A 27,228-nucleotide genomic window follows, 5' to 3' on the forward strand; every position below is an offset into this window, starting at 1 on the left:
AACTTGTCACTCCCAGAAGCGTTCGAGACCCTGAAACGTGAGAGTTTTGATTCGGGCACAACTGCTGGGAGAAATATTTTTGGTTCCCAGCCCCCTTTTTCCTTTCCGAGGTAAAGAGGAAATAACTGAATCCCCACCAGTTCCCCCCACCTCTTGTTTTTTCTTTGGTAACAAGTGTTGATGAAGACAAAAGCTGTTCTCCCAGAGGGTCTTACCCGCCGTGAGTCACTCATTTGGGCTGTGGAAACTCTGACTTTTGGGCCCGCCAGGCTCAGCCGGGCCTCAGAAACCCTAGGTCAGACAACAGACAGAACTCACAGATGACGGATGAGACTGTAGTGCAGAACGTGCTCAGGTGCACTGAGACTGTCTCCCCCAGAGCACACAGCCTCCCCTCCTAGCCCCACCCTGGGAAGCAGGTGCCCTTCCTTTGATGACATTAATGTCCCCAGCCCCATCCCCCCAGCCCACAGCCCTGTCACCCCGAACTTTTCTCTGCCACTCAGCATTTATGCCAAACAAAGATGGATGTGTGTTCGAACGAATGAATTCATAGACAATAGTATCGACGTGACTGACAATACACCCCAGCACTCACTCAGTGCCTACAGCTGTCCACGTTGAGGAAATGGTTTAAATAAATAGCAGGTGATGTGGACGGCCAACAACAGGCAGAAAGGACTGGACATCTTCAGGCTAAACCGTGCGGAGCTGGTTGGCAGTGATCAGGAAGTCGACGGTATTTTAATAAATGTGACATCCATGACAAAGGGTTCACGTGAACGCAGGTGAGAGGAAGGAACTAATGCAGACTTCTCATAAATAGTTCTCAGAAGAGGAATTCAAAAGAAACTCCATTTCCTTGTTTCTGACACGATCAAGCTTTAAGTAGTTAACATTTTTAAGTATTTTTCCCCCTCACAAAGGAACCTTGCATATTTTATCATTTGGTCCTAAAACAACAATGCTCGTAAATCGTAATGGTGACAGGATTCGTGGGCATTTTTACAGATATCAGGATGCTTTCGCTATGTCATTTTCACTGATACATTTCTGTCAGTCACACCCTTGCAACTCAAACTCCAGCGAAACTGTCCACTTACAGTCCCCTGAACGTAACAGTCCCTCGGCCTGGGTGACCTGTTCTGCCGAGCATGCCAGGTGACCCCCTGTTCATCCCTGAAATGCAGAACAGTCAAGAGCTGGCTGACCCCTCCCCTGGCTCAGGGCGGGGCAGGATTCCCCACCACGGCACCACGCAGGAGGCCCTGAGGACCAGTCAGCAAGGCAAAGACAGTGTCTTGGAATATCTTAGGAGCTCCTGTGGTCATGTGATCCTTAACGGCTCTGAGGAATCTGCCACCTGCTATTTGATGGGCAGACTCGATCCCCAGAGTAAAGCAAAGAAATGCTGTCAATACCTCTCAACAAAAACTGAGTCTGTGTTTGACAAACCCGCCTCCTGGATCAAAGGAAAAAGGGGGAGGGTGGTCGTTGTCGTAACCAGAGGTCAGTCACAGAGGTGCAGAACAGCTCACCTGCAGCCACTCACTATGTCACTAGTGCCATCAGTTCTGTGCCACGGACCCAGTGATGCTTGCCTTGACAATATTTTAAAGACATACTGGGGCAGGGAGAGACGGGAGGTAGAGGGAAATGCTAAGATGCTACGGCCACGGCAGGTGTGCAGCTGGGAAGGCTGCAGGTGAGCGGCGAGCGTCAGAGGAGACGAGAGGAGGCGAGGGCAAGCGGACCACAGAGGTCCGTCCCGCTGACGACTCTTGGGAAGGGATTCAACAGGACAGCAAAGGGGAGGTGGGATTTAAGGGGGACGCTGAAGTGTCACAGCACGGAAATGCGAGGGTCGTCAAGAGAAACAAGGAAAAGAAGACGAGCAGAGGATGGTTCGTGTGTTTGTTGGACTTTAACTTTTTGAGATAATCACAGACTCATGGGCAGGTGTAAATAATAACATAGAGATCCGACAGAGACATCGTTCAGTGTCCCCTGTCATTACAGCATGATATCCCAACCAGGAAGTTGACATTGATACGCTCCATCAGTCTCATTCAGATCTCACCAATTTCATATGAACTCATTAGTGCACGTGTGGCTTTAGTTCTATGCAACTTTATCCCATGTGTAAATTCACCACCATCACCGAGACACACAGCGGTTCTGATCACAAGGATTCCTCCTGCTACCCTTATGCAGCCACAGGGTTACTGCCTCCCTCCTTCCTCATCCTGGGCAACCACCAAGCGGCTCTCCATCTCCATATTTTGTTGTTTTAAGACTGCTATGTGAATGGAATCACACAATACGTAACCTTTGAAATTGGCTTTTTTCACTCAAAGGAATTCCCTTGCAACCCTATCTTTCCACACTTAATTCCCATGCCATCCAGCTTTCTACATCCCTTGGCAGGCATTATCCTGTAAAGAGTGCCTCCTTCCCTCCCCCGCCCCTGCCACCCTTCTTCAGTGTCACGGCTGACTGCTAGCTTTTAAATGCATTTCATTATTTCATGACTTCCACCATTGACTTCCTTGGGTTTACTAGATACACCGTCACATGATCTGCAGGCAAACGTAGCTTTACTTCTCTGCTCTCTGGTTCTCATGCCTCTGCATTCTTTCATCCGATGGACTTGACGAGAACCCCAGTGGCAATGTTAAGTGGAAGCTGGAGCAAAGCATCACAGGGAGCCGTCCTTTGATGCCAGAGTAGGTAACCCCTCCCTGTTTTTTGAGCTGCTCTTACTGTGCCCTGGAGACCTGTTGATTTTACATTAAAACTTTGCTTTGGTTTTCACTTTATTTAACTTATTTGTTTATTCATTTCATGTTTAGGCCCAGAGTTGAGTTAGTCATTGTAATCTGTCCATGGTGCACTGTCCTCATGGGTCTACACAACATGCCTCTCTTGTTGGTTTTTTCTTTCTCTTTATTCTTGATCTAGACTTTCATTTCCCCAAAAACACCCCCCTCTGTAACCTTCAGCTCCACTCTTACCATATTAATGTCCCATGTGTGCTTGAAAGTAAAGTGGATTCTGCTCTTGTTGGAGTAGTTCTCTTTAGTTACCCACCATATCAACTTTGTTCATTAGGTCTGTCAGGTTTTGTACATTGCTACCGATTTTGTCTCGTCTGCTTCATCTATCCATCATAAAGAAAGGCTTTGTTAAAATCTCTCATTATGATGGTAGCTTTGTAAATTTATCCTCGTTCTGTCAACAATTGCTTTATATATTTTGAAGTTATGTTGTTAGGTACATATAAGTAAAGAGTTTTTATGTTTTCTTGGTATTTGCTTTGTATGTTTGGAAGCTGTTAGTGGGTGCATAGAAGTAAAGAATTTTTATATTCTTCTGGTAAATCAAAACTTTAACAAGGTTCTGGATTTCTACTAATGCTTTTGCCTTGAAGTCTGATATTAATTAATATGTAACATTCTTTTGGATTGTAATGGCCATTCTTTTAGTTTCAAGCTATCAGAGCCCTCATGCTTTAAGAATGTCTCTTACAAACATCATATTCCTTTATTTTTTGAAAAAATTCTGTTTTGTTTAACTGCAGAGTTAGTCCATTACATTGGCTATCACATATATCAATATATGATAATATATTTGGATTGATTCCCACTAGCTTATTTTTCTCTTTTCTTTCTATGCATTTTTCTCCCTTCTTTCGACTTAGAGGTTTTTATTCAATTCCATTCTTTTCTCTTTACTAGTTTGTAAGGCATTCACTTTACTCTGTCATTTTACATGTCATTTTCAAAATTTTAACATGAACCTAGATTTTACAAAGTCCAAATTTAATTAGAATTATAACCCTCCTTCCAAACAATAAATAACCTTAGTATTCTTTAATTCCACTCACCTTCCTGACTTCCAGGATTTTAGTTCTATCTTGATACCTTTTTAACCCTACAAAAAAGACGTTTTGATGGTTTTACACAGTCAGTATGGGGTTAGAGTCCCTCACAAGTTTAACTTTGCTCACCATCTCTTCTTGCCACCCACACTTTCCTACTGGGCTCATTACCTTTCTTTTTGAAATACATCATTCGAACAAAATAATCCAATGTAATCCAAATGCATTAGTACTTATAATCTATGTAAATGGACCAAACTCCGTAGTTTAAAAAAATTTATAGAAATCCAAAGGTCATGTAATGTTGATAACAATTCAATACACCAGGAAGATATACACTTGTATGTATCCAATAACATGGCCTCAAAATATATAAAACAAAAATTGACAAAACTAAGATACGTTTTTCTAGCCTTGACATCACCTGACTTGGCATTACTCCTACCTGATTCTTTTTGGAAAGTTTCTCAGCCTAGTCTGCCAAATTCTTAATTTGTACTCCTGCTATATTTGTGTTCAATCCAGCTGCTGAGTCCTTTATTTCAGCTGCTTTAACCAAACTCTAGGTTTTCTTATCCCTGCCTCGTATTTCCCATATTCTTCCTCATCCCTTTTAGGACACTAAAAGCTTATTAAAAATTCATATCATTTCTGGTCTTTTGTTTCTTCTTTGGCAGGTGTCGGCTTTTCAATTTGCTGTTCTTTCTTTCTTAATGGGAGCTTTCCTCACTGGTTTATTATTTTTCCCTTTTGAGATCATTCCCCCTGGGAATATGAACCCAAATGTCCTAGGAGAAGAGCTGCAGGCTGGCCCCAGATGCGGCCAGCTGGTGAGTTTGGAATTAGGAGAAGGTAAGACATTCTTGGCTAGAGGGGTCTGTGGTTACAATCTGAGCCTCTGTGTTCTCAAAGTATATAGTCTGCAAGCATTTCTTGAAATTGAACAGTGAGCCTCTCTCTTCAAGGAAAATAACTCACAGTATGATGTACTGTGGTAAATTTTGAGGCTTGACAATGACAAATGATAAATTTTGATTAAATGATCAAACTGGAGCAAGTTGAGAATTTTGGAAACCTGTGTTGCCAGTATGAACTTGATCAGTTCCCAATACTCAAAAATTTTTCTGATGAGATCAGAGGTGACACGAACAAATCTGACTTTTTTTATGATATGTAATGAATGTGTCAGTACTTGGAAGATCAGCACAACTCAGTGAACCATTTCTTTCCCAAATGACTGATACATGGTGCTAAGAGGGGAGGTGTGGGCGCAAGATCCTCTCAAAGAGCTAAGCAGATGATTTCAGTCTAACAGGTCACTGACCTGCAAATAACAACGGAGGGACACCCACCTGTGCAGCTGGTGTCAAAGAGCACCCACAGCTCTCTGAAGGGCTGTTAAAATGCCTCTCCCTTTTCTAACAGTGAGAGGCTGGATCTTCTTCATTTACTTTAATCAGAACAACATACTGAACGGCTTGAACACAGAAAGAAATGTGAGAATCCACCTTCTTCTAGTGAGCCAGCCGTTTTAAAAGTTTGCAAAAATGTAAAAAAAAAAATGCCTCTCATCTCACTACGGTTTTTTGTTTGTTTGTTTTAGAAAATATCATTTTTCACAAAAATTATTTATGTTAGTGTACTGGCTTGCTACTGTTATCCTAAACTGAATTAATAAATATGTACTTTTGAACTTTCTCAGTTTAAATTTATAATGATGGTAAATAACAATTGATATAACCCATAAAAACAAAAGCTTGGGGCGGGGGGGGGGCGGTCCTCAGTAATTTGGGGGAAGTGTAAAAGGGTCCTGATACCAAAAGCTTTGAGAATCACTGCCTTCACCGTATTGGTTGTTAAAAAACTGAAATACTTCCAAGCTTGTTGGTGAATGTCTGCTACTTTGAACCTCTCAAATGGCCCTTCTCATTCCCTGGTTCCTCCCATATATCAGCAACTGAAGTGTTAACACGTGGCACACAGGGATCCCACCCCACACACACACCCTCAGCTACATCCCACACTGGAATCCTTCTCACTGGTTCCTGCCCCTGCGGTCCTGCTTGCTCAGTATTCTGAATCTCACTCCTGCAGGGAAACCAACCGCACCACCCTCTGAGCTTCTGTGGTGATCTGAGGTCAACGCAAACCTTCTCTCTACACTTTGGTCCTCTTCATCCTCGATCTTTCCTGACACAGTTAAGTTTGCTATTTGAAAGAATTTCCTGAAAGCTAAAGTGAGATTTTTGTAAAAGGCAGCAATTGTGGGCTTCCTCGTGGTGCCTGTCCCGTCACCTCGGGCTGTGTTACTCGGGGCAGTTTACTGAATGTCTCTGAACCTCAGTCTCCTGCTGTGGAAGCCATAGTGACAATGTCTACCTTTCAGGGTGTAGTGAGCCCTGAAGGTGATCTGCACAAAGGAGCAGCACCCAGGCGGGACTCAGGTATCAGAGTTACTATTATATAGATAACCCCAAATGGAGGGCCCGAGTTCTCTGACTTCAAAGATAATGATCTGAATTAAACCACAACATTTCACAAACACTTCCCAGTGACCCAGATAGGTCAGCCATAGCTCTGCCTCCTAGCCACAGAGACCCTTCCAAAGCTGAGTGAAACGCACACTTGTTCCTGAAGACAACAATTCTACCGGACGGAGAAGCACAAACTGGGAGTCAGGGGTCCGTCTTATTCCCGGGTTTGGGAATTCAAGGATCGACATGCAGCCTCAGTTTCCTTATCAGCAAAATGGGAGATCAACCTAGATTATCTCAGGGGTCTCTCCCAGCTCTCAGATCCTAGGAATCTATTAAGAAGAATAATCAACATGTCCTATGGTTTTTGTTTTTTGTTTTTTGTTTTTTTTGCACCAAAAACACCTGTTTTCTATAAGGCTCAGACTGCTGGTTGGGTTCCCCAAGGAACATGGAGACTGTCTTTGCCATTAGGTACATCTTGGGGTTCTCTTAGGTCTGACACAGAAGACACATGGCTTTAGGTCAAGAACCATTTCTTTATCAGGTGCCCCAAGCTGTTGATGGATTCCTGCGTCCCATGCATAAAGCTTAGGAAAGCATCCCCTAGAAGTTTCTGCGCTTGGAGAGTCAGTCTAATGTTCATCCCCAATCTCTCCTGCGTGGATGGTGAAGAGGAAGGACCTAGGGATGAGGCCATGTGTGCAGTGCTGGCTGGCTAGTACAGGTAAACATAATTTGACCTGGATTCACCCACAGAGCAAAGACTTGTCTCAGCCTCTGTCCACATCCTTTTGAAGCCCCTTCCTTTTCCTTATCTTTTGTGTCACTTACATGGGCCACCAGGGCCTGATGAGCACTCTCTTGTTTTGAACAACATCAGAAAAGAAAAAAAAAAAAAAGTCACCAAGCCCACAACCGTTTTCACCCCCCACCTTTCCTCCAGCCAAGGGGCAAGTTTTCACTGCACCCTCTCAGATGCTTTGCGGGGGAACAGAGTGCGGGGGAGGCAGGCCTCTGGGAAGGGGCAGAGCAGGGCGGGGGACGTGGGGCCTGGGCTGTGTGCTGACTGGCTGCCGCGCCAGCAGCCTCGGGGAGCTCGTGAGGGAGGTCTTAGCCTCCACACTCGCCCGATGGAACCCAAATGTGCATTTCACCAAGACCCCCAGGCGACGCGTAGACACAAAGTTTGAGAAGCTCAGCTTCTGAACAACTGAAGCGGGGTCCTACCTGTTGTGGAGGCTCTGGCCTCCTCCTGGCTCAGGGACTGACGGCCTCCAGGTGTTGGCATGTCTGGTAACTCAGGGGACACAATCTCTCAGCACAAAACTCACCTCAGCTCTAATTCCTTCTAAAAACAAAACAGCAGAACACGGAGGGGTGGCCATCTATGCGGCAGTGGAGTCGAGGGCAGATGGAGACACAAGATAAAGGCTGTCAGGGTTCCAGCTCCAGTGGGGGTCCCCTGGTCTGCGTCTCCTGCTCCGTCTCTCTGCTGTGGGACGTGGCCCCGTGGAGGGAGAGAAGAGAGTACCTCGTTCCAGCGCACTGCTCCTCTCCTGCTAGAAGCCCGAGCAGCAGAAGCTGCCCAGAGGCCCCTCTGGGAATGGTGGCAGGTGGTGATGGTCTGGTCTAATACTCAAAAGGAGAGAGCACATGCCTGGGAGGCAGGAAAGCTGGTTTGAATCCCTAACTCTGTTGCTGTGCGTCCTACAGATGCCTAAGCTTCCCCTCCCTAGCATGGGGGCAGTGAGATGGAGAAGTCGTGTCTCCAGCAATCCGCTGGAGGAAAAGTGTAAAGCAAAACAGCAGAGAAAAAGAAGCCAAGAGAGTCCTAGGGTCCCTCGCCCTCACTCACCTTCCCCCCAGACACAGCCCAGACCGAGGTGGCTCTCAGTTACGGTCGCTGATGTCAGCTGAAGAAGCCAGAAGCAGACACAGGTTCCTGCCCTTTGGTTGAGCAATGAATTCCTGGAGGCAACAAACCTACAACTATCCCAAAGGAAGATGCACCTGGGGACAGTGTTTCAGGGACAGTGATGGAGGCGGGGTGGGCGCAGGGAGTGGGACACATGGGGTCCCACCTGTGTCTTCCCAATTAAAATTCCTAGCAAAAATCCAAAATAAGATGAGAAACAGTTTCAACCTCAGAAGAGCTCAATTTAACTCTCAGTGTGAGTGGAAGCCCTGGGGATTGTCAGGATTAATAAGGCTCTCCTTCCCCTCTGCTACATGAAAGGTAGAAAGACTGCATCCATGTTCCTCTGAGCCTGTGGTAGGATCCCCTCCTGGGGCCCCGCCGTCCAAGCTCTGAGCATTTATCCCAAGTCCCAGCTCCAGGTTAGTAACCTAAAGTATTTCCTCCCCTCCATAGGCGGCACGCACATCAAAGACTCTCAGAAGACAAAATGACATCCAATCCAAAAACATACCAATAGTTAAAAATTACAGAGAGAAAAACCCTTCCCTTCCCACCTTCAAAAATAAATTGCTGTGTTTGCCCCTTGAGCTTCCAGACCCACTGTGGTGTGAGCTGGGGGGGTGGGGGCGCAGGGTGGGGGGTGAGCGAGGGGGTGGGCAGAGCTGAGAGCGGAGGACAGTTTCCGCTAGAAAGTCAGAGCCAGCCGTGGAAGCCAGAGACAGAGCTGGGAAGCTGGGTGCAAGAGAGAGGAGGAAAAGCCTCTGTCCCTGAATTTCAAGACTTTTCAGAGTTTTCAGAGAGGGAACTTAGGGAACTGGGGCAGCTGCCCGGCTGCAGGGGAAGGAAACTCCTAGGTGGCAATGTAGGGAAAGAGGATGCAAAGATGTCCTGCTGAGTCACACCTACGGAGTTGTCCTTCAGTCCTCCGCTGCAAGATTTCAGGAGGGAAAAAGTGTTTCATCATCCTGTTTTAAAGATGTACTGCTGTTTCTGACACTGTGCTGAGAAGCACTTTTTAAAAAATCCCAGATTTATTCCCATTAGATTAAAAAGAAACACCCCCCCCCGCCGGGGTACCACTCCCACACACTCTCCGACCCCCACTTTCTTCAGATGTTTGGAACCCCCTCGGCACGGTTCTAGGGAAAAGGGTCACAGCCAAGCTCTTCTCCGGTTCTGAGCTACAGGCCAGGGAAGTTCCAGTGTTTCTAAATTCCAGGAAAGATGCTTTCATGAAGGGAAAGTCTGTTGGACTAAGAGGTTCTGGAGATTTCCCTTGTCCCCACATGACCTCCAGAGATGCTCAGGCTAATTTATGATGGTCCTGGGAATTTCCACGGCCTCATTTAGCCTATCACCACGTAAATAGTTGTTAAGGACACAAAGCTGCCCAAAAGACAATCTGTCTGCTTCCTTTTCAAATTTCTATGTTTAGAAACCCTCTTGGCTTGTGGTTGAATTGTCAGATTCCAAAGGCATCTGAGGTCAAACCTTAATTATTTGTGCTCATGGACAATCATGAGAATTGCTCAGTGTACTTCTTACTGAGTTTTTTTTGTTTGTTTGTTTTTTGTTTTTTGGGGAAGTAAAATTACTTGTAGTAAAACACACAGATCTGAAGGGTACAATTTGATAAGTTTGGGCTGTTAACCAAAATTTCAGAAATGGAGACCTGATTAAAATATAAGAAGGCATCTGTTTGGGTTTATCAGGACTGCCCAGGAGACACAGATTTAAGAAGCCCTTGAACTGCGTCCCCATCCCCAGCAGCTACAAACTAGGGGAGGCTTATAAAGACAAAATAAGTAAGGTTCCAGTTAGTGACATGATTTGTTCGTCAAGAATTCCATGAGAGCTGGCAAGAAATGAGGGTGCTTGTTAAGTAAGGGTTGGTTGGGGTCTGAAATGGTTGCCAGTTACAGGGGGAGACCTTGAAACCATAAGATGCAGCTGCTAGCACATGTTGTGTCAGAAACAGCTGGCGGTGTCCTTAAGTTTGACACAGTTCAGGGAAAATTCCGGTTCTCAGTGGTGCAGGGCCGTGTCCAAGACCAAGTCCTGACTCCGTTTCTTTATGTCCATGAACCATGATTAGTCCATTACCATTTCAACTTGTCATCAGGGCACATATGTCCACCCACGTAACCAACGTCTCCATCACCTCCTTCCCGTCAACCCCCGCTGCTCTGTACCCTAGCTTTGTCTTCTCTTGAACTTCATGTAAACGGAATCAGTGTGTGTATTCTGCGTCCGTCTTCGTTTGTTCAACGTAATGTTTGAGATTATTCAAAGCTGCTATAAATGTTTTGTTTTAGCCTTTTTGTAGACACATGCTTTCACACCCCCTAGATAAATCCTGAGGAATGGAATGGCTGGGTCGCAGGGCGGGTATATATTTAACTTCATTTAAAAAAAAAGTGAGTTTTCCAAAGTAATGGTTTTCTTTTGCACTCCTACCAGTAATGTGCATTCTAGTAGCTCTGTGTCCTCTGCAACATTTGGTGATGTCAGTCTTTGATCCATCGTAACCATTCTAAAGGACTATTTCATGGTGGTTTCCAACTTGCTTTTTCTTGATGTCTAATGATGTTTAGCGTCTTTTCAAGTGCTTACTGATAATTAAATACCTTCTTTGGTGAAGGGAACTTTCAAGTCTTTGCCCATTTAATTATTGGGTTATTTGACTTTTAGTCTTAATTTGTAGCTCTCTGTATAATGTGGACACAAGTCTTTTTGTCTGATTACGTGTCGCCAAGATTCTCTCCCAGTCTATCACTGTCACTCATTTTTTTTCCAGTTCCTTAATGTCTTAGGACGAGCAGAAGTTTTTAATTTAATATTCTTTTATGGTTAGCGCTTTTGGTGTCTTCTCTAGGAAATCTTGGCATGTCTGTAGCTTGCAAAGCTGTTTGCCTTTCTTTTAGAGGCTTAATAGTTTAACCTTGTATGTTTACATCTATAATGTATAGATCTGGTATATGGATCTTTTATGTTTAGAAATGTAATCAAATTAATTTTTGTACATGGAGTGAGGTTCTTTTTTCCCTATACATTTGTCATTTATTCCAGAAGAATTTGTGGAGATTTTTCCTTCCCTCATTGAATTGCCATGGTATGTTTCTTAAAAAAAAAAAACCCAACATGTGTGAGTCTATTTCTAGATTCTCTATTCCGTTTCATTATTCTATGTGTCTGTCCTTTTGCCCATATATACTGTCTTGGCCACTGAAGACTTACATAAAGCTTTCATATCAGCCTGGACCTGGTGCCTGTTGTGCTGGGTGGCGAGGCCCCTGATTCTCACTCTCTCCTGTTTCCTGTGGTCCTTCCTGTCCACTTCTCTTATCCTACCTGTGGCTTTTCCGTAAAATCTCATCTCTTAAAGCAGGAGAACTTGTCATCAGATATACAGTGGAATCGTCGTTCTGATGAGACCAGTACCTCTTCCCCCTCAGTAGCTGAGCGCTCGGCCGTTTCTTTGAGTACTTTTAGTGGGAAACCAGTGACCTTTTTTTGGGCCAAGGGAGAGTCAGGTCTTCGTGGTATGAGGAGGAATCTGGTAAACTCAGAGGTGCGTAGGTGGGTGAGAAACACACATTTCCTACTCGCCAGACATTGAGTGAAGCACTTCACACATATTTCTCCAAAAAAAGGAAAAAGCCCTACAGAAGCATTCATTGCAGAAAGTTGGACAATCTTTATCTCCTGCAAAGTATCTCTCACAGGCACACGTTGTCCCTCAATCAAATCTACACGGCTTTCCTCTCTTCCTTTCTTCATAGCCCTCGGTCCTTCTCTTTCTAAATTCGCTCAGCATGAAGCATATTTAGAATAAAGCCTCATTCATTTCCATTCATTTAGTTTGAAACACATTGTAGTTTGGAGGTGAACTTGGCTGAAGTTGAATTGTGAGTGATCTCTGATAGGAAGGTTTCTAAAGAAATGCGGTGACAGCCTTAGTTTCTTTCCAGGAAAAAGTTGGGTACCTGTAAGCCCCTTCTATGAAGCGAGGAAACGTGTGATTAGATTATTGCGTGGTGACTATGCCCATGCTGGGAAGCTCCTGCACTCTTAATTCGCTTTTTGTTTTGTTTTGTTGTTTTGGCAGGGGTTTGTCTTCAGGACCCACCAAATATCAGAAATGCCACGTTCAAGATCCTCAGGTACGAGGTCGGCACCACGTTAAACTGTGACTGCGAGAAAGGCTTCCGCAGAACGAGCAGCAGGCGGCCCTACATGCTCTGCACAGGGAACTCCAACCACTCTTTCTGGGAAAACAGATGTCAGTGCGACCGGATTTGTAAGTGTTTCCATTCGTAACCGAGGAGGGAGAGACAAACACTGTAGCAAACGGGGAGACACAGCTTCAACTTTTCTTCCCTCCGCCCTACAGACAAAAATCGGCCAGCCCCATCAACGTGACAACTAATCTTAGTGGTTCTTGGAATAGTCATCCACTGAGCAAATATGTCATGAGAGCCTCCTAGTTCCAAGGACTGTTCTAGGCACAGGGGATATGACAGACCCGGCCCCCAGAGAACTTACACTTTAGGGGGAGGGAGGGACAGACACGGTGCTAATAGTTACTAAACAATTAAAAATAATTCTAGTTCACAGTGATGTGACTACAGCTAAGGGTACTGAACTGTACACTTAAAAATGGTCAATATGGTGAAGTTTATGTTATGAGTCTTTTATCACAATATTTTAATTGAAGTATAGTTGATTTACAATGTTGTGTTAGTTTCAGGTGTATAGCAAAGTGATTCAGCTTTTTATATATATATACACATATATACACACACATTCTTTTTTAGATTTTTTTCCATTATAGGTCATTACAAGATATTTAATAGTAAATTCTTGTTGTCTATCTGTTTTATGTATAGTGGGGTGTATCTGTTAACCCCAAACTCCTGATTTGTCCCTCCCCTCCTTTCCCCTTTGGTATCCGTAAGTTTGTTCTCTCTGTCTATGAGTCTGTTTGTTTTGTAAATAAGTTCATTTGTGTCGTTTTTTTTTTTTAGATTCCACATATGAGTGGTATCATACGGTATTTTTCTTTCTCTTTCTGGCTTACTTCACTTAGTACGACAATCTCCAGGTCCATCCATGTTGCTGCAAATGGCATTATTTTATTCTTTTTTATGGCTGGGTAGTATTCCACTGTACAAATATACCACAGCTTCTTTATCCAGTCATTTGTCCATGGACATTTAGGTTGTTTCCATGTCTTGGCTGTTGTAAACAGTGCTGCTGTGAACATTGGGGTGCAGGTATCTTTTTGACAAAATCTTTACAACAAAGAGGCGTGTTACAGGACAGGTTTTTTTGTCATTGCTTTGGGATGGCTTCTCTCTAACTTTTAAATGAACTGCTTTGGGGACACAGAGGGGTGGGTGGGTGGCCTGTGGAGTTATCACCCTCATCATAGTCACACTCACTCCCAAGCCCAGTGTTGATGGGTCAGTGGCCAAAAAGGAGTCCTTTTAGGGGAGACACACACAAAAAGAATTCCACCAGAAAAATCTCTGTTCTTTCAGAAATATGTATAGGCCATTGTCATTATGTACACAAATCCTGACTGACAGGCCAGTGCTGGGCTGGCCATGCACGTGCCCCACTGAGACACCCGCCCCCCGGGTTCATCTTCATAACCCCAGCCCCCCCGTGTGGCCAGGCACATCACAGGTGCTGGAAAGGCACCCTTTCTGAGTGACTGAACGCAGGGAGAGCAGTTTCTCTTCGACGCATTTGTGACGTTATCTCCCTCCTTCCATCCATACTCTCCAGCCTCCCCAGTAAAACAAGTCACCCCCAGACCCGAAGAACAGAAGGAACAAACACCTACCGAAACGCAAGGCCAAATGCAGCCCACAGACCAGGTTAAGCTGCCAGGTAAGAGGTGACTCTGGACGAGCCAACCATCCCCTTGCAGGCATAGGATGCGTTCCCCAAAGGAGGAGAGTCTGTCCCACTGTCCCCTTTTCTAAGGACACTGTGTGCAGTGTTTGCAGGCTGTTTGCCCAGCATTTCAAGCCTCTTACAGCAGCCAACCTGGGCTCTGGGCTTCCTCCAGATTTGGGAGCTGGCCAGATAGAATTCAACTCACTTCACTTCAAAAAGTGCATCTGGGGATTCGCTGTGCCAGGCACTGCGGCCAGAAGATGCAAACCCAGTAGACAGTGGTCCCTGCCCTCGAGGAAATGCTCTGTTTTCCCTTTAAGTACCAGACAGTGTCCTCCAAGCAAAGCAATTTACTTCCAGATGTTTCTTACAGGACAGGGCTGAAAAGTGTGCGATGCCACACCGGTGAGTCTCGAAGCTGCGGGTACACCTCTCCCCGCCGATGGGCAGCGGGCAAGCAAGTGCCCTGTTACCCAGTGGCTGCCCCAATGTTCCAAAATTAATGATGTCGAAGTCAAGACATAACATCAGGGAGAAAGAGAGGCCATTAGGAAGAGCTGAGCTTTGCGGGGACCAGCTGACCTTACAAAGACCCTGTGGTCTGACGCTCATTTTATAACTTTAGAAAGCACTTCACCACATTATACATGCCTGCATTCAAACCTCAAAGCCCAGTGAGTCGGGGAGCAGGAAATATTACTTCAATTCACTGAAGAAACTGAAGCACAGAGACATTTAAAGACTTGGCCAAACTCATGTAAGAGGACTGAAAGCAGGCTTCGGGCCTCCCAAATTCCAGTAGGGATATTGCTGATTATTTAAACTAGTTTGAATTTACCTTCAGCCTCTACTAATTAAAAAACAAAAAGACACAATGACTATTTCAGGGGCTGTGGGCAGCATGAAGTTTCCAGCCCTTTCCACTCCAACTTTGCGCTGGAACGAGGTTTCAGGACACGTCTAGGGGCTTCTTTGTCTCTGCTTCCCCCACATTTCCCTCCACAATTACTGAAAGTTTTCTCAAGAGGTCAGCGTGTGCCGTCCTTACTCAAGAGATAACCAGCTCACTCTGGCTAAAGGATGCTTCACAGACTGTCTTAATTTGGAGGTTTTCTCTTGGAAGCAGCAAACCCAATTCAGATGGGTTTGGATGGCTATGAATTTTGCCGGCTGTCAGGCAGTCTGAGTCTGAGACTAACGCACAGGTTCGGTGGTGATTTGCAAGGCACTGCGGTAGAGCAGACTGCTGGGGCCGGGACCCTCGGTTCCTGCTGCAGAGGGGTTATAGGGGTTACAGGTTATAGGGCTCCTGCTGTTAGAAGGTATGTTGGGTGCTGGAGGTTGTGGAAGGTCAGAGCATACACGCAGCCTCCCGTGTCTGGGGTTGGAGGAGATACGTGTTTCCACATGTCTAGATTGGGGGGCGGGGAGAGCATGGACTCTGAGATTAAATTAGAACAGGACACAATCTCTGGGGTTAAAGGTCACCCAGGCTTGGTTTTAGTTGTGTGAGTGGAAAGTTACTGAGCATGGGGAATTTTCAGAGGCCTTAAAAGGGCTCACATGGGGCGGCTTCAGGCATGGCTTGATCAGAGATCAGGCTCCATTTGTCCAAGACGACCTTGGTGCTCCCCTCCTCCTGGCTTTGGATTTGTCCCCAGTCCTTCCCCATGGTCCCAAGATGACCACTAGCTGCAGTTCGAGGGTGTGCTTCCTCACTTAGCACTGGGGACCCAGGTGGTCTCCACAAGTTGGCTTGAGCCCGCCCTCAGCCCTCAGCTGAGATGACTCTTTCCACATCCGTCCATTTAGCAAATCCCTCGCCACTGGCAGAAGTAACTGCTCATTCCTCTGTGTTCACAGAGCAAGCTGTTTCTCAGCTGTCACCCTCCCCACGTTCTGCCTGCACACGCTGCCCCGCCCAATCCACTGTCTGCTCCTTGTGGGGGACTGGGTCTTTGTGCCTTTCCACAGAGTGCCTGACATGAAGATGTTACCAATACTCATTGGTTGGTAGGAAGGAAGGAAGGAAAGGAGGGAGGGAGGGGGGAAGGACAAAGAACCAAGGTCCAGTCTCTAGAAAGAGGCACCTTGGATTCACTCTCAGCACCTCCCCAACTTGCCTTTGGAACTTCCTTTCCTTCTTCCAGGTCACTGCGAGGAGCCTCCACCCTGGGAACATGGATCTTTGAAGAGAATTTATCATTTTGTGGTGGGGCAGACGGTTCACTACCAGTGCGCCCAGGGATTCAGGGACCCGCGGAGAGGCCTTGCCAAGAGCATCTGTGAGATGATCAGAGGGAAGATGAGGTGGACACAGCCGCAGCTCAAGTGCAGAAGTGAAACAGAGAACAGTCAGTTCCCAGGTTCGGGGCTGCTCCCGTGCCCCCCCCCCCCCCCCGCCGCTTCCCTCCGGCAGACCAGGCTGGAATTCCTGAACAACCGGCCACGTGATCTTGGGCAAGGCTCTTCACCTCCTGGGGCCGCTGTTTTTCTCACTCTAGAAAATAGACTAGATAAACTGCAAGATTTCCATCACCTGAGGTACCCCGGACCCTGAACAGGGAAAAGTAGCAGGAGATGGAAGAGGAAGAAAGGGCTTCCGAGGACCCCGGGTGCCCCCTCCCCAGCAGTAATGCTGCCCCCTTTTCTAGCTGGTCCTGAGACGCCCCTTCTTCCTCTAAACTCCCAAGGCTTCCTTGCCTTCAAAAAGGAAAGCCCAGCGCGCCGCGCACCCCCTTCTAACCTCCTGGCACCAACTTGAGCGCAGTATTTGCGCAGCCACCAGCACGCCCCTGCCTCCGGTGCAAGTCCCACCTGAGCTTGGACGCAGTGCAAATGTGCAGACAAAGGACTTCCCACCAGCAACACACTCATTCACACACACAGACAAGCCGCCTAACTTGAGGTCTTCTGCTACTTTCATTCTGAAGCCGTGTTACCATTTCTCCGGGCAAGTCCCTTACACGTGACACTGTCAGCGGAGTCTTCTCTCACCCCGGGTCCCCGGACCCCGTGCCTCCTTCTTGGATCCTCTGGGGAGGCTGTGTTTCTTTCCCGCCCTCAGTGAGCCACGTGGCCTGCTGGCCGTGCCCACCAACAACGGGGAACCTTTCACAGAGAAAAGCTATCCTTTTGTGCATCTCTGCTTTGTTTGACAGTTCAGTGGTATTTGTATTCTGACGACCTGTTTCCAAACTGCAGAAGGAAACCAGGGTTGAGTAGGAAGTCAGGATGAAAGCTGCTCAGAGTTCCGTGGAAAGCCGGGGTCGGGGTCACAGGTCCCTCTCTCCTGCTCTCCTGGGGCCACTGACCCACCTCCCTGGGGCCCTGATGGAGAGCTGTGTGTGTGGCACCCCCAGATAATGTGCCCAGAACCAAGCGTCACACCTCAGCTAGTGCGTCTCGGGTCAGCTGAGGTGGGGGGGAGGGGTGGGTGTGAGCTCCCCACCCCCCACCACCTTCAGTTCCACAAGCATCCTTACTCTCTCCCCCAGGTGATGAAGATCCTCCGCTCAGCACCGAGGCCCCTCCTGGGAGCGAAACTTCCCGTCCCTTAACAACCCAGAGGACAGGTACTGCAGGTTCCACTAGGGTTTCTTTGAAGGTGAAGCTTGGCCATTAAATCATCATGTGGGGAAGGGAAGAAGTCCACCCAGAGCAGAACAGTTCCCCCCAGCAGAGGGGTCAGAGTTGCCAGCAGGTGCCAGAGATGGTCACACATCCGCATCCGACCTCCCAGGCCTCCCATGCGGCAGGTGTCAGCGGAGAAACAAGACGGGATGGGGGGGCTCCTCAAGGCGGAAGAATGAAGAGCTTGCCCAGCACTCCCCCAGTCTCTCCATCCGCCTCCAAGGGTCTAGCCTCCCGGGAAGCCAGGGCCTCCCCAGCCCCGAGCAGTCCCATAACTAGAATAAACTAGCGTCTTCCCCTCCGTCTTTTGCACAGATTTTGAAGAACACACAGACATGGCTGCCACCATGACGTCGTTCATACTTACAACTGAGTATCAGATCGCAGGTGGGTAGTGAGCAAACGTGCCCCAGATAGAGACCATGGGACTAGTACTTGGTGGGTTGGTGAGCTGGTTGCTTAATTAGTTTAAACTAATTTTTTACACTATATAAGACCAGTCCAGATAGTAACATAACTTGGAATCACAGGACTCGGTTGTAGGTAGTTGTATGGTCTCAAACCATCCTCCTGACCAGATGCTAAAGGACAAAATAGCCAGCGCCTGGCTGTGAGGGGTGAGGCCAGGCTGGAGGGACGTGGTAGAACCAGGGAGAGAGAGAAAACACAGAAACAGAGTAGAATGCCGGTCACCAGGGACCTGGTGGGGGAGGGGGGCTGGCAAATGAGAAGATGTTGGTCAGAAGACACACACTTCCAGTCAGAAGATGAGTAAGTTCTGGGTCGAATGTTCAGCGTGGTGACTAGTTAACCATGCTGCCCCGTAGACTGGAAAGTTGCTAAGAGAAGGAATGGTAAAAGAAATGGTAATTTTGTGACCTGATGGAGGTTTTAGCTAACTCTGTGGTGCCCTCACTTTGCAACTTACAAGTATTTCAAAGCAACTCTAACATGCTAAGCGGAGACAATGTTACACGTCAATTCTCTCTCAGTGAAGCGGGGAGAGGAGAAAAACAGGCTTTGAGGCACATCTAAGATAGACAGACAGACAGACAGACGTGATGGATGTTTAGACAGACAGACAGACAGACAACTCGACAGTTCCAGGACCACAGGAAAGTAGCATCTGAGAAATACGAACACTTTCGGAAGGCGCTATAACGTGTGTACCGTTTCTCTTTATATTTCAACATTTCTTGCACCCATCGCCAGCCTCACTCAAGGCCTCTCCAACTGAGGCCGGGCCTCTGAACCTTTTTAAAGAAAGTGCCTGTCAGCTCGCTCCCTCCAGAAAGAGCGGAGCCCCCTGAAGAAAGGCTTGTGCCCTTTCAGTCCCCAGACCCCAGTTCTGGGGGCGCCTCCACAGAAACCCTGCGGGGGCGGGAGCTGCATTCTGAAAAGGGGCGGCAGATGGACGGAAGGACCCCGCAGCGCTCACCGGCCCGGGAGCCCTTTGCCGAGGGTGGGGGGACGGGCTCACGGGGGACTGGCTTTCTCAGCCCTGGGCTCGGGGTCTGCGCTGAACCGCCTCTCTGTCGGACAGTGGCCGGCTGCGTTCTCCTGCTCATCAGCATCCTCCTCCTGAGCGGCCTCACCTGGCAGCGGAGATGGTGAGTCCCGCGTGATCCCGGAGGCCCCGCCCTGGGACGCACCTGGGCAGGGCTCCCCTCCCCCACCCCTCCCCCACCCCTCCCCCTCCTCCGCCAACCGCCTGCGTTTGGGGAGAAGCAGAGGGCAAACAGCCAGGCTCGAATTCCCAGAGTCAACCCAGAGACTTAAAGCCGCGGGGAAAGGGGAAAGCCAAGGAAACGACCATCCATTGAGCACCTACTGTATGCCAGGCTGGGGGCTGACCTTCCGAATAGTGTAGCGACCTGTCTTCTCAGAAGCCTTTGGAACAGCCACCGCTTAGGCAGGTTAAGCCAAGCAAACAGGGTGGCAGAATCCACGACTTCCGTCCCCCACGCGTGCCCCCCAGACGCGCACACCTGCGCCCCCTGCACCAGGAACCTGACCCGCGTGGCCCCTGCGTGACCTCGTTTACGGGAACTCGGATTCTCAGCCCAGGCTGAGAGCCACCGGAGAGAGCATAAAAACACCAATGCTTGAGCGGGACCCCGACAACGGTGCTTTTTTTTTTTTTAATTGAGATAAAATTCATCATTTTAACCATTTTAAAGTGCATAATTCAGTGGTTTTTAGCAATGTTGCGTGTGCACCACCACTACCTAATTCCAGAACCTTTCCATCACCCCAGAAAGAAGCCCACACTTCCCAATTCCCCAGGTCCCTTCCCTGACCGCCCGTGATTTACCCCCCACCTCCACGGGCTTGCCTGGTCCGGACAGTTTGCGTGACTAGAGTCATACACCCTCTGACCTTCTGTGCCTGGGACTTTTTTACAAGTTAGTGTTTTTGTGGTCATGTTGGGGAAATCATGTGTAGCATTAACGGGACCAATGAGAACAAAACAAAATGTTACAAATGTGATATTTGTGATTTGGGATAAAATTTCCAGTGTCTTCATGACACATGGATTCAAAGGGTACAGGAATGAAAGTGATGTACTCGGGGAAACTTAGACAAGTCAAAAAGTGGCCCTGTGATGACAAACACAATGATATTTAAGATGCAAGAAAAGAGATTGTTTAAAATATACTAATTCGCAGTCAAAAAAAAAGTACTTCTTAAAAAGCTCCTCCAACGCATCTAGTACGCACACATCAGTTTAGGTAGCCCCACTGCTGCAGAAAAACGTGGTACAGCTCAGTTGTGACAGCAACCTGCATCCCGCCCGGCGACTAAGCAGCACTGGGAGAGCTGGAGAACTCAGGTTGATTACGCCAAGGGGCCCAGCGGAGTTAACACTCTAAACTCCGGACCCCGTCTGTAGGTTTACACAGGCTTTTATAGGCTGCCAGTTTACACTTTGCAACATCATATGCAAATAAGGCATAACAAAAGTTGACTAATTAGGAACAAGCTTTGTAGAAATGGACCAATCAGGAGGGAGAGAAATAACCAATCAGGAGTGAGCTCAGGGAACCAATAGAATTTTAGGGGTAAGTTCCACTTTCCTAGGAGTAAGCCGTTTCAGCGGCAAAAAGCGAGATAGAGCCTCTGGGCTAGGGAACCAGGTGGTGCTGGAGGAGAGCAGTGGCCCTGCCTGGGGGTCCTGCCAGTCTTTTTTATGGGGCTTCCCACCTCACCACGAAAGGCGGGTGGTTCTGAAAGTTGAGTGCATCAGCCTCTCCCAGTGGGCCGGCCCAGAGTCTCTGACCCAGCGGGCTCAGGGAGGGGCCTGAGAAAGCACTTTCTAACAGATCCCCAGGTGATGCTGGCGCACGTTTCCAGGGACCAATTTGGAGGACCCTGCACTGACTGTGACGAATCAATAGAGTGAAATCATCACTCTCACACACACACACACACACACACACACACACACACACACACACACACGGCCAGTCTCTCCCTCCGTTTAGACGAGGACTGTAAGGACCTACTATGTGACTCTCCCCACTACCCAGGGAATCCCCTACCCCCCCCCCCAGTGCACTCTGCCAACCCTGGCATAAACCCCCAGGAAGACCTTGAGAAGACACAGATTCACCCCCCAAAATCCCAAAGCTCTTTGACCCTCAATCTTGCCTACCCAGAGAGAAACCATCAGAGTCCTTCCATTCTTTTTTTTTTTTTAAGAAGCAGAACTACATTCATTTATGTATTGAGGAGGGGAGGTAATTAGGTTTATTTATTTGTTTTTTAGGTGACGGTACTAGGGATTGAACTCAGGACCTTGTGCATGCTAAGCATGCAGTCTACCACTGAGCTGTACCCTCCCTCCTCCTTCCATTCTTATGCTGATTGTCAGGCCCACAATAGACTCTTGGTTTTATGTGAATTTAAAAGCACAGATTATTGCCATGCAAAATATAAGCCCTCTAGGTTATGAGAGTAGGAACTGTTCACATCCCTGGCAGCCTACCACACTCTCTGCGTGCTGCTGACTCGTGGGATGTATTTCAGGATTATGTGAGGTGATGCGGTAAAGTGCCCAAGGCTGTCAGGACTCAATACTTAGTTCCTCTCCTTGCTTCACTGACAGGACTTGATACCTGTCAAAAATCTTTCTATTTGTGAGCTTAAAGACCCAAAGCCTTCAGACACAGAGGGGATGAAGCTATCTGGGAGAGGTAAAGGTTTGGAGTTAATGTTGTCAAACAAAGAACTCCTGAAACCGTGAGTTCCCACAAGATCTCCCAGAACTGCAATCTCCAGGAGACACAAACGGACACTCAGATTGACCCCTCTATGGAAGAGCTGGTCCAAAATCCTTCCTAGCATCGAATTTCATCTGAGGCTGCCCTCTTGTGGCCCAACAGAAGTCCTACATGTTAGGGTTTCATTATGAGCAATTACCGGGAGCCCGCAAAGGGCCAGAGCTGGCAGGCTTACACCGGCTCCTGAGAGCCGAAAGTTAGATCTTCTGAAATTCTGCAAACTGTTCTTAAGCATAGCCACTATTAAAAATTAAAGTACATAAACTTGAAGTTAAATAAGTTATATTAAAACAAAGTTTTCAAAATTTCAAAATTTTCAGTCTTCAAAATTCATCACTTTCTAATTATTTCACTACATTTTGCTGCTTTCTGTGATCTCAGCATGATTTGCATCCATGTATCCCTATCGAGGAAGTACTCGATGTGTGCTGGTTTCATCCTGCACATCTCTCCCCAGTTCTGTGTTCAGGGATTGGCAGCCTGAAACTGGGCGTAACGGGAAACCATGGAGACGGGCAAACTTCAGAGAAGGTTGTTAAGCATTTCAGAGCACAGCAGTTCTTGGGGCTCCCATGGGCGCCCTGCACAAGGCAGGAGGTAACCAGATGTTCCCGCAGGCTAAGTAAGGGCTGGGCAAAGTCTAGGACGTGGGGCGACTCTGGGCTTTAGAGTGTTGACGGTGGGGCTGTAGTCACTGCGCACGAGGATGAAACGGGAAGTGAGGATGGAGTAGTGTGCCCTGAGGGGAGTCACCCCAAGGCAGAGCCTGTCCTCTAGTCCCTTCCCTGAGACCACGGCCTCCACACCCATAACCGTCCAGCTCCCAGGCTCTTCCTCAGCGCCGTCACTGCACTGTGATTGAATTAACATGCTGTGAGAGCCACGGGGCTGCTGTTCTTGGCTTCTGGAGGGATGGCGAGGCCTTGAGGTCAGCGTGTGGGAAGGTCACCATATCCTGGGACTTTAAAGTTAGCAGATCAGGGATGCTGTGTTGTACACCAGAAAGTGACACATTGTAACTGACAGTATTTCAACTAAAAAAATTAAGTTAGCAGGTGAATCAATGGGGGCTTATGTTGAATGTTCTACCCTGTCCGTGTAGGGTGGGGACCACGTTTTCCTCGGGGCCACATTACTCTTGTGATTATGACTTGATTGCATCACTACAGGAAGAAGAGTAGAGGAGCCATCTAGAAAACGAAGAGTGCTGAGAAGCCAAGAACAGCCCACCGAAGCCATGGACCACAACCCAAATCGAAGATGCTGAACACTCATCCAAGAGGCACCTCCTGCGGTGCCGGGAGTTTCGGAAAGCCCTGAAGCCACATCACAGAACACCAGGCACCTGAAGCCCCATCGGCGCCAGCTCTGTAGCATCAGCGAGTGAGCCTGACCTGTGTCCAGGCAGCAAGTCCCAGGCTGCTGGAGGAACGGGCAAGAACCCTTGAAGTCTTGGTCTTATTTCATGTATACGTGTTAATTCAAGCACAGCCAGCGTGGAAGTCCCTCCACACCACACACAGTATAAAGAAAAGTCACTTCATGCTAAGGTTTTCCCACCTTCCCTGTTTAGAAATCCCAAGGAGAGCCCTCGCACTAATGTAAATAGATAGGCACAGGCTCTGCCCCGCGTCACTGGACCGCGTCCCTCGATCTTTGTGGATCCTTTCCCCGCCTCCGGGTAACTAGGTTGTCCTCCTGGTCACACCCTTTCAGGAATGCCCTCTAAGAACTCGGACTGGGAACTAGGGAACCTTTTGTCCTTAGCTCAGGCCTCTAAACTAGCTGCCTTGCACTGAACCTTCAATGTGGAGTTTCTGCAGAACAGAGGCCGTGGTGGGATCATCTCTGGGTGACACCCACCGAGCGCAGCCAAGGCCTTGGGACTGCAGACTTCAGCATTTGAAAGGATTTCACAGGCGTTAATGTTGGGAGAAGGATAAATGATGGGTGATTCCTGTCGGAGAGCTTTGGCTGAACATGACCGGGGGCCTCTTTAAGAACTAGTTTCTTGGGGATGGCTATAAATGTTACTCTGCCTCTAACCTGCAAGAATTTGACGTTTACAGACAGACACAAACGTGCACATTGCCAAAGAAGTGCTGTAAAAACACTGATGAGGGAGCAATACATTCAGTGTTTTAAGAAAGGAGAGAAAGAAGGAAGTAAGGAAAGCCACAGAGATTATCCTGACAGAAGGTAATTATGGAAGAGGTCACACCAGTGGTCCTCACACCATTAGCCAAACGTTGAGCAAATCAAAGTCACCTGAGGCCTTGATAAAATGCAGACGGCGCGGCCCATCTCCAGGTTCTGAGTCAACAGGTCTGGGGTGGTGCCCGAGAATTCACCTGCTGCTGGTGATAGCTGGTCCTGGGACCACACTTTGAGAACCGCTGGGTTTATACCTCCCCAGGCCCACCCGCCCTCCTCTCCTACTGGAAAACTCAGCGTCAGGTGCTGAGATGTCAGTGAAGGTTCTTGTTCAGACTCTTGTGTAAGATCTTAGTTCTCCAATCAGTTGACTCAGATGTCCTGGTTGAATAAAATCACCTGATAATGAGATTAAGGAAAATTTTTAACTAGCAGCCAGTTTTCATTTCTGAAAGGGCAGGAAAGCAGGAAAGCGTAACTTAAAAAAAAAAAGGGCAAATGTCAGCAGGTCCATATTCCAGATTAAAGAACTCTTTTCTGTCCTTTCTGTGACCTTGAACCAAGTACAATCAGATTCCACTGCCAGCATTCCCCCGAGTATATATGTTTTCTGGGCAAACTAACATTGAGAGAAATCTCAGATTAGAAAAAAAAATTTAATCTTATCTATCTTACTTGAGTAAAGCTGAATTATCATTACTCATTTTGGGGAAGGGGGTGGTCTATGGGAGCCAAATTTTTTTCATAATACAGTTGAGCCTTGGAAAACACAGGTTTGAACTGCGAGGGTTCACCTATATGTGGATTTTTTTTTCAATAGTCAATCCTCTAGTACTACACGATCCATGGTTGGTTGAATCCACAGAGGCAGAACTGCAGATACAGAGGAACCATCGATACGTAGACACTGGGGATACAGAGGGCCGATTATAACTTACACGTGGACTTTTTACTGCAGGGAGGGGCGGTGCCCTAACCCCCCATTGTAATCACAATGCTATTTACTTTTTTTCATGATCCTTCTCTTACCAGTGTACGGGGTGGGGAGCGGTGCCAGAAGCTACATATGTGATGCTGTCATCACTCTGGTGTTAACATATAATGAGTTTGTTACTGTTGTTTATAAAATAATTAATACATATTTTTTAATTGCTTGGTTTTAATGTCTAAGGATGGCAAATATCACTAAATGTAAGTACATAAACAAAAGGTTTTGGAGCGTCTCAATACTTTTTAATAATATAAAGAGGTCTTGAAGTTAAGCCAGAAAGAGAAAGAAAAATACCATAGGATTATATCTGGAATCTAGGGGAAAAAAAGATTCAAATGAGCTTGTTTACAAAATAGAAACAAACAGACTCACAGACATAGAGAACAAACATGGTTACCGGCGGGGAAGGAGGTGGGAAGGGATAAATTGGGGGTTTGAGATTTGCAGCTACTAACTACTGTATATAACATAGATATACAGTTCCCTCTGTACAGCACAGGGAGCTATACTCCATATTTTGTAGTAACCTAGAATGAAAAATAATACGAAAACAAATATGTGTATGTACATGTGTGCCTGGAGCACCGTGCTGTGCAGCAGAAACTGACGCAACATTGTAAACTGACTATATTTTAATTTTTAAAAAGTGGTCTTGACAGATGGCTCACAAGTATCACGGGTCATTTCAGAAATGCAAACCAAAACCACAGTGAGATAGCACTTCAGACCCACTGAAAAGACTTTAGGGGGAGAAAGAGAAACAGCACCTCTCGACAGGCATTTGGAGAAACAGGAATCCTCACACGTGGCTGGTGGGAATGTGAAGTGGTGCAGCCACTGTGGGACACAGGCTGGTGATTCCTCAAAAAGTTAAACCCAGCATCGCCAGCAATTTCCCTCCCGGGTATGTCACCCAAGAAAGATGAAGGCCTATGTCCACACAGAAACTTACACACGGCCATTTATAGCAGCCTGATAGCCAGAGAGTCAAGAGATGGGAACGACCCAAATGTCCGCCAGTGATGAATGGATAAGCAAATTGTGGTCTCTCCACACACTGCAACCGACAGCAGTCTGACTCAGCCAGAAGAAAGCAGTCAGTCCTGAGGAAGGCTGCAGTGTGACGAGCCTCACAGACACTGCGCTGAGTGAAAGCGTGACGAGAAAGGTCCCATGTCATACGATTCCTCTTACATGAAATGTCCAGCGGGCGGCTCCAAAGAGACAGAACACTTTTTCCCTCCAGGAGGTAAACAAGTATCTCAGGCAGAGCAGCACCAGTTCTCTGTGCTGACTTGGCTGCTCCCTGACTCATCTCCAGAGAATGACTGCAGTTAGCTGCCAGCGTCCCTGAAGGCTTGTCCAAAAACATGGGCCCCCAAGGGGATGCTCCCGGAAGACGGTGCTTTCTGGCCAAGTCAGGAGCCAGAGGAGAGAGCTGCAGAGATCTCCGACACCAGCCCCTGCTGTCCCCGCTCCTCCTCTGAAGGCGTGCAGGGCAGAGCCCACTTCCCTATGGTGTTGCAAAGCAGGTGCCTCCCTGCCCTTCCGTGCCCTGTTCTCCACCGCTAGGGGCTGGAGCTTCGCAGACTACGCTTCCCAGAGGCTCCTGCCCCAGCTGCGGGCTAGGTGGCCGATGGGAACTCCCAGAAAGAGTTTGGAAGGCAGATTTTAAAAAGAGCAACCTCAGTCCTTCCTTTCTCCATCAGCAAGGGGTGGTTCTGGGCTCCAGCAGCCCCAGTAAAAAGAGCAGCAGCCGGCTGCCAGTACAGCCTCCCCAAATCTGCCGCCATCCCAGCAGCACTGACGTGCCCTCCAGCGCCAGCCGCTCGCGCTGCTGGGCTCCTGCCGCGCCACCTCCTCCCTCTGCTCCTCCAAGCCTTGCTTCCTGCAGCACAGACCTTTCCCATTTTGCCCCTTTAAGCCCTTCAGACACTTTAGTGAAGGGATCCCTGTATCAAATAAGCTCCGGCTAGGATTCCATT

General features: G+C 47.6%; 1 protein-coding gene across 2 annotated transcripts in view; it reads left to right on the plus strand.

The window, feature by feature from the left end:
• IL2RA (interleukin 2 receptor subunit alpha) overlaps window positions 1–25,409 on the plus strand; it is a 39,722-nt gene extending 14,313 nt beyond the window's left edge. The window contains exons 2-8 of one of the 2 annotated variants that reach the window (XM_074358168.1): window positions 12,384–12,575; window positions 14,069–14,173; window positions 16,333–16,548; window positions 17,680–17,757; window positions 18,131–18,202; window positions 19,359–19,425; window positions 23,268–25,409. In XM_074358168.1, the coding sequence (XP_074214269.1) occupies window positions 12,384–12,575; window positions 14,069–14,173; window positions 16,333–16,548; window positions 17,680–17,757; window positions 18,131–18,202; window positions 19,359–19,425; window positions 23,268–23,292 (755 nt within the window). In that variant the 3' untranslated portion in view covers window positions 23,293–25,409. Of the gene's footprint in view, window positions 1–12,383; window positions 12,576–14,068; window positions 14,174–16,332; window positions 16,549–17,679; window positions 17,758–18,130; window positions 18,203–19,358; window positions 19,426–19,793; window positions 19,989–23,267 lie in introns of those variants that run through there. The other variant, XM_074358169.1, reaches the window with a different exon arrangement.
• The last annotated feature ends 1,819 nt before the right edge of the window (window positions 25,410–27,228 follow it).

Source organism: Camelus bactrianus, chromosome 35 (assembly GCF_048773025.1).
Source record: "Camelus bactrianus isolate YW-2024 breed Bactrian camel chromosome 35, ASM4877302v1, whole genome shotgun sequence".
NCBI lineage: Eukaryota > Metazoa > Chordata > Mammalia > Artiodactyla > Camelidae > Camelus > Camelus bactrianus.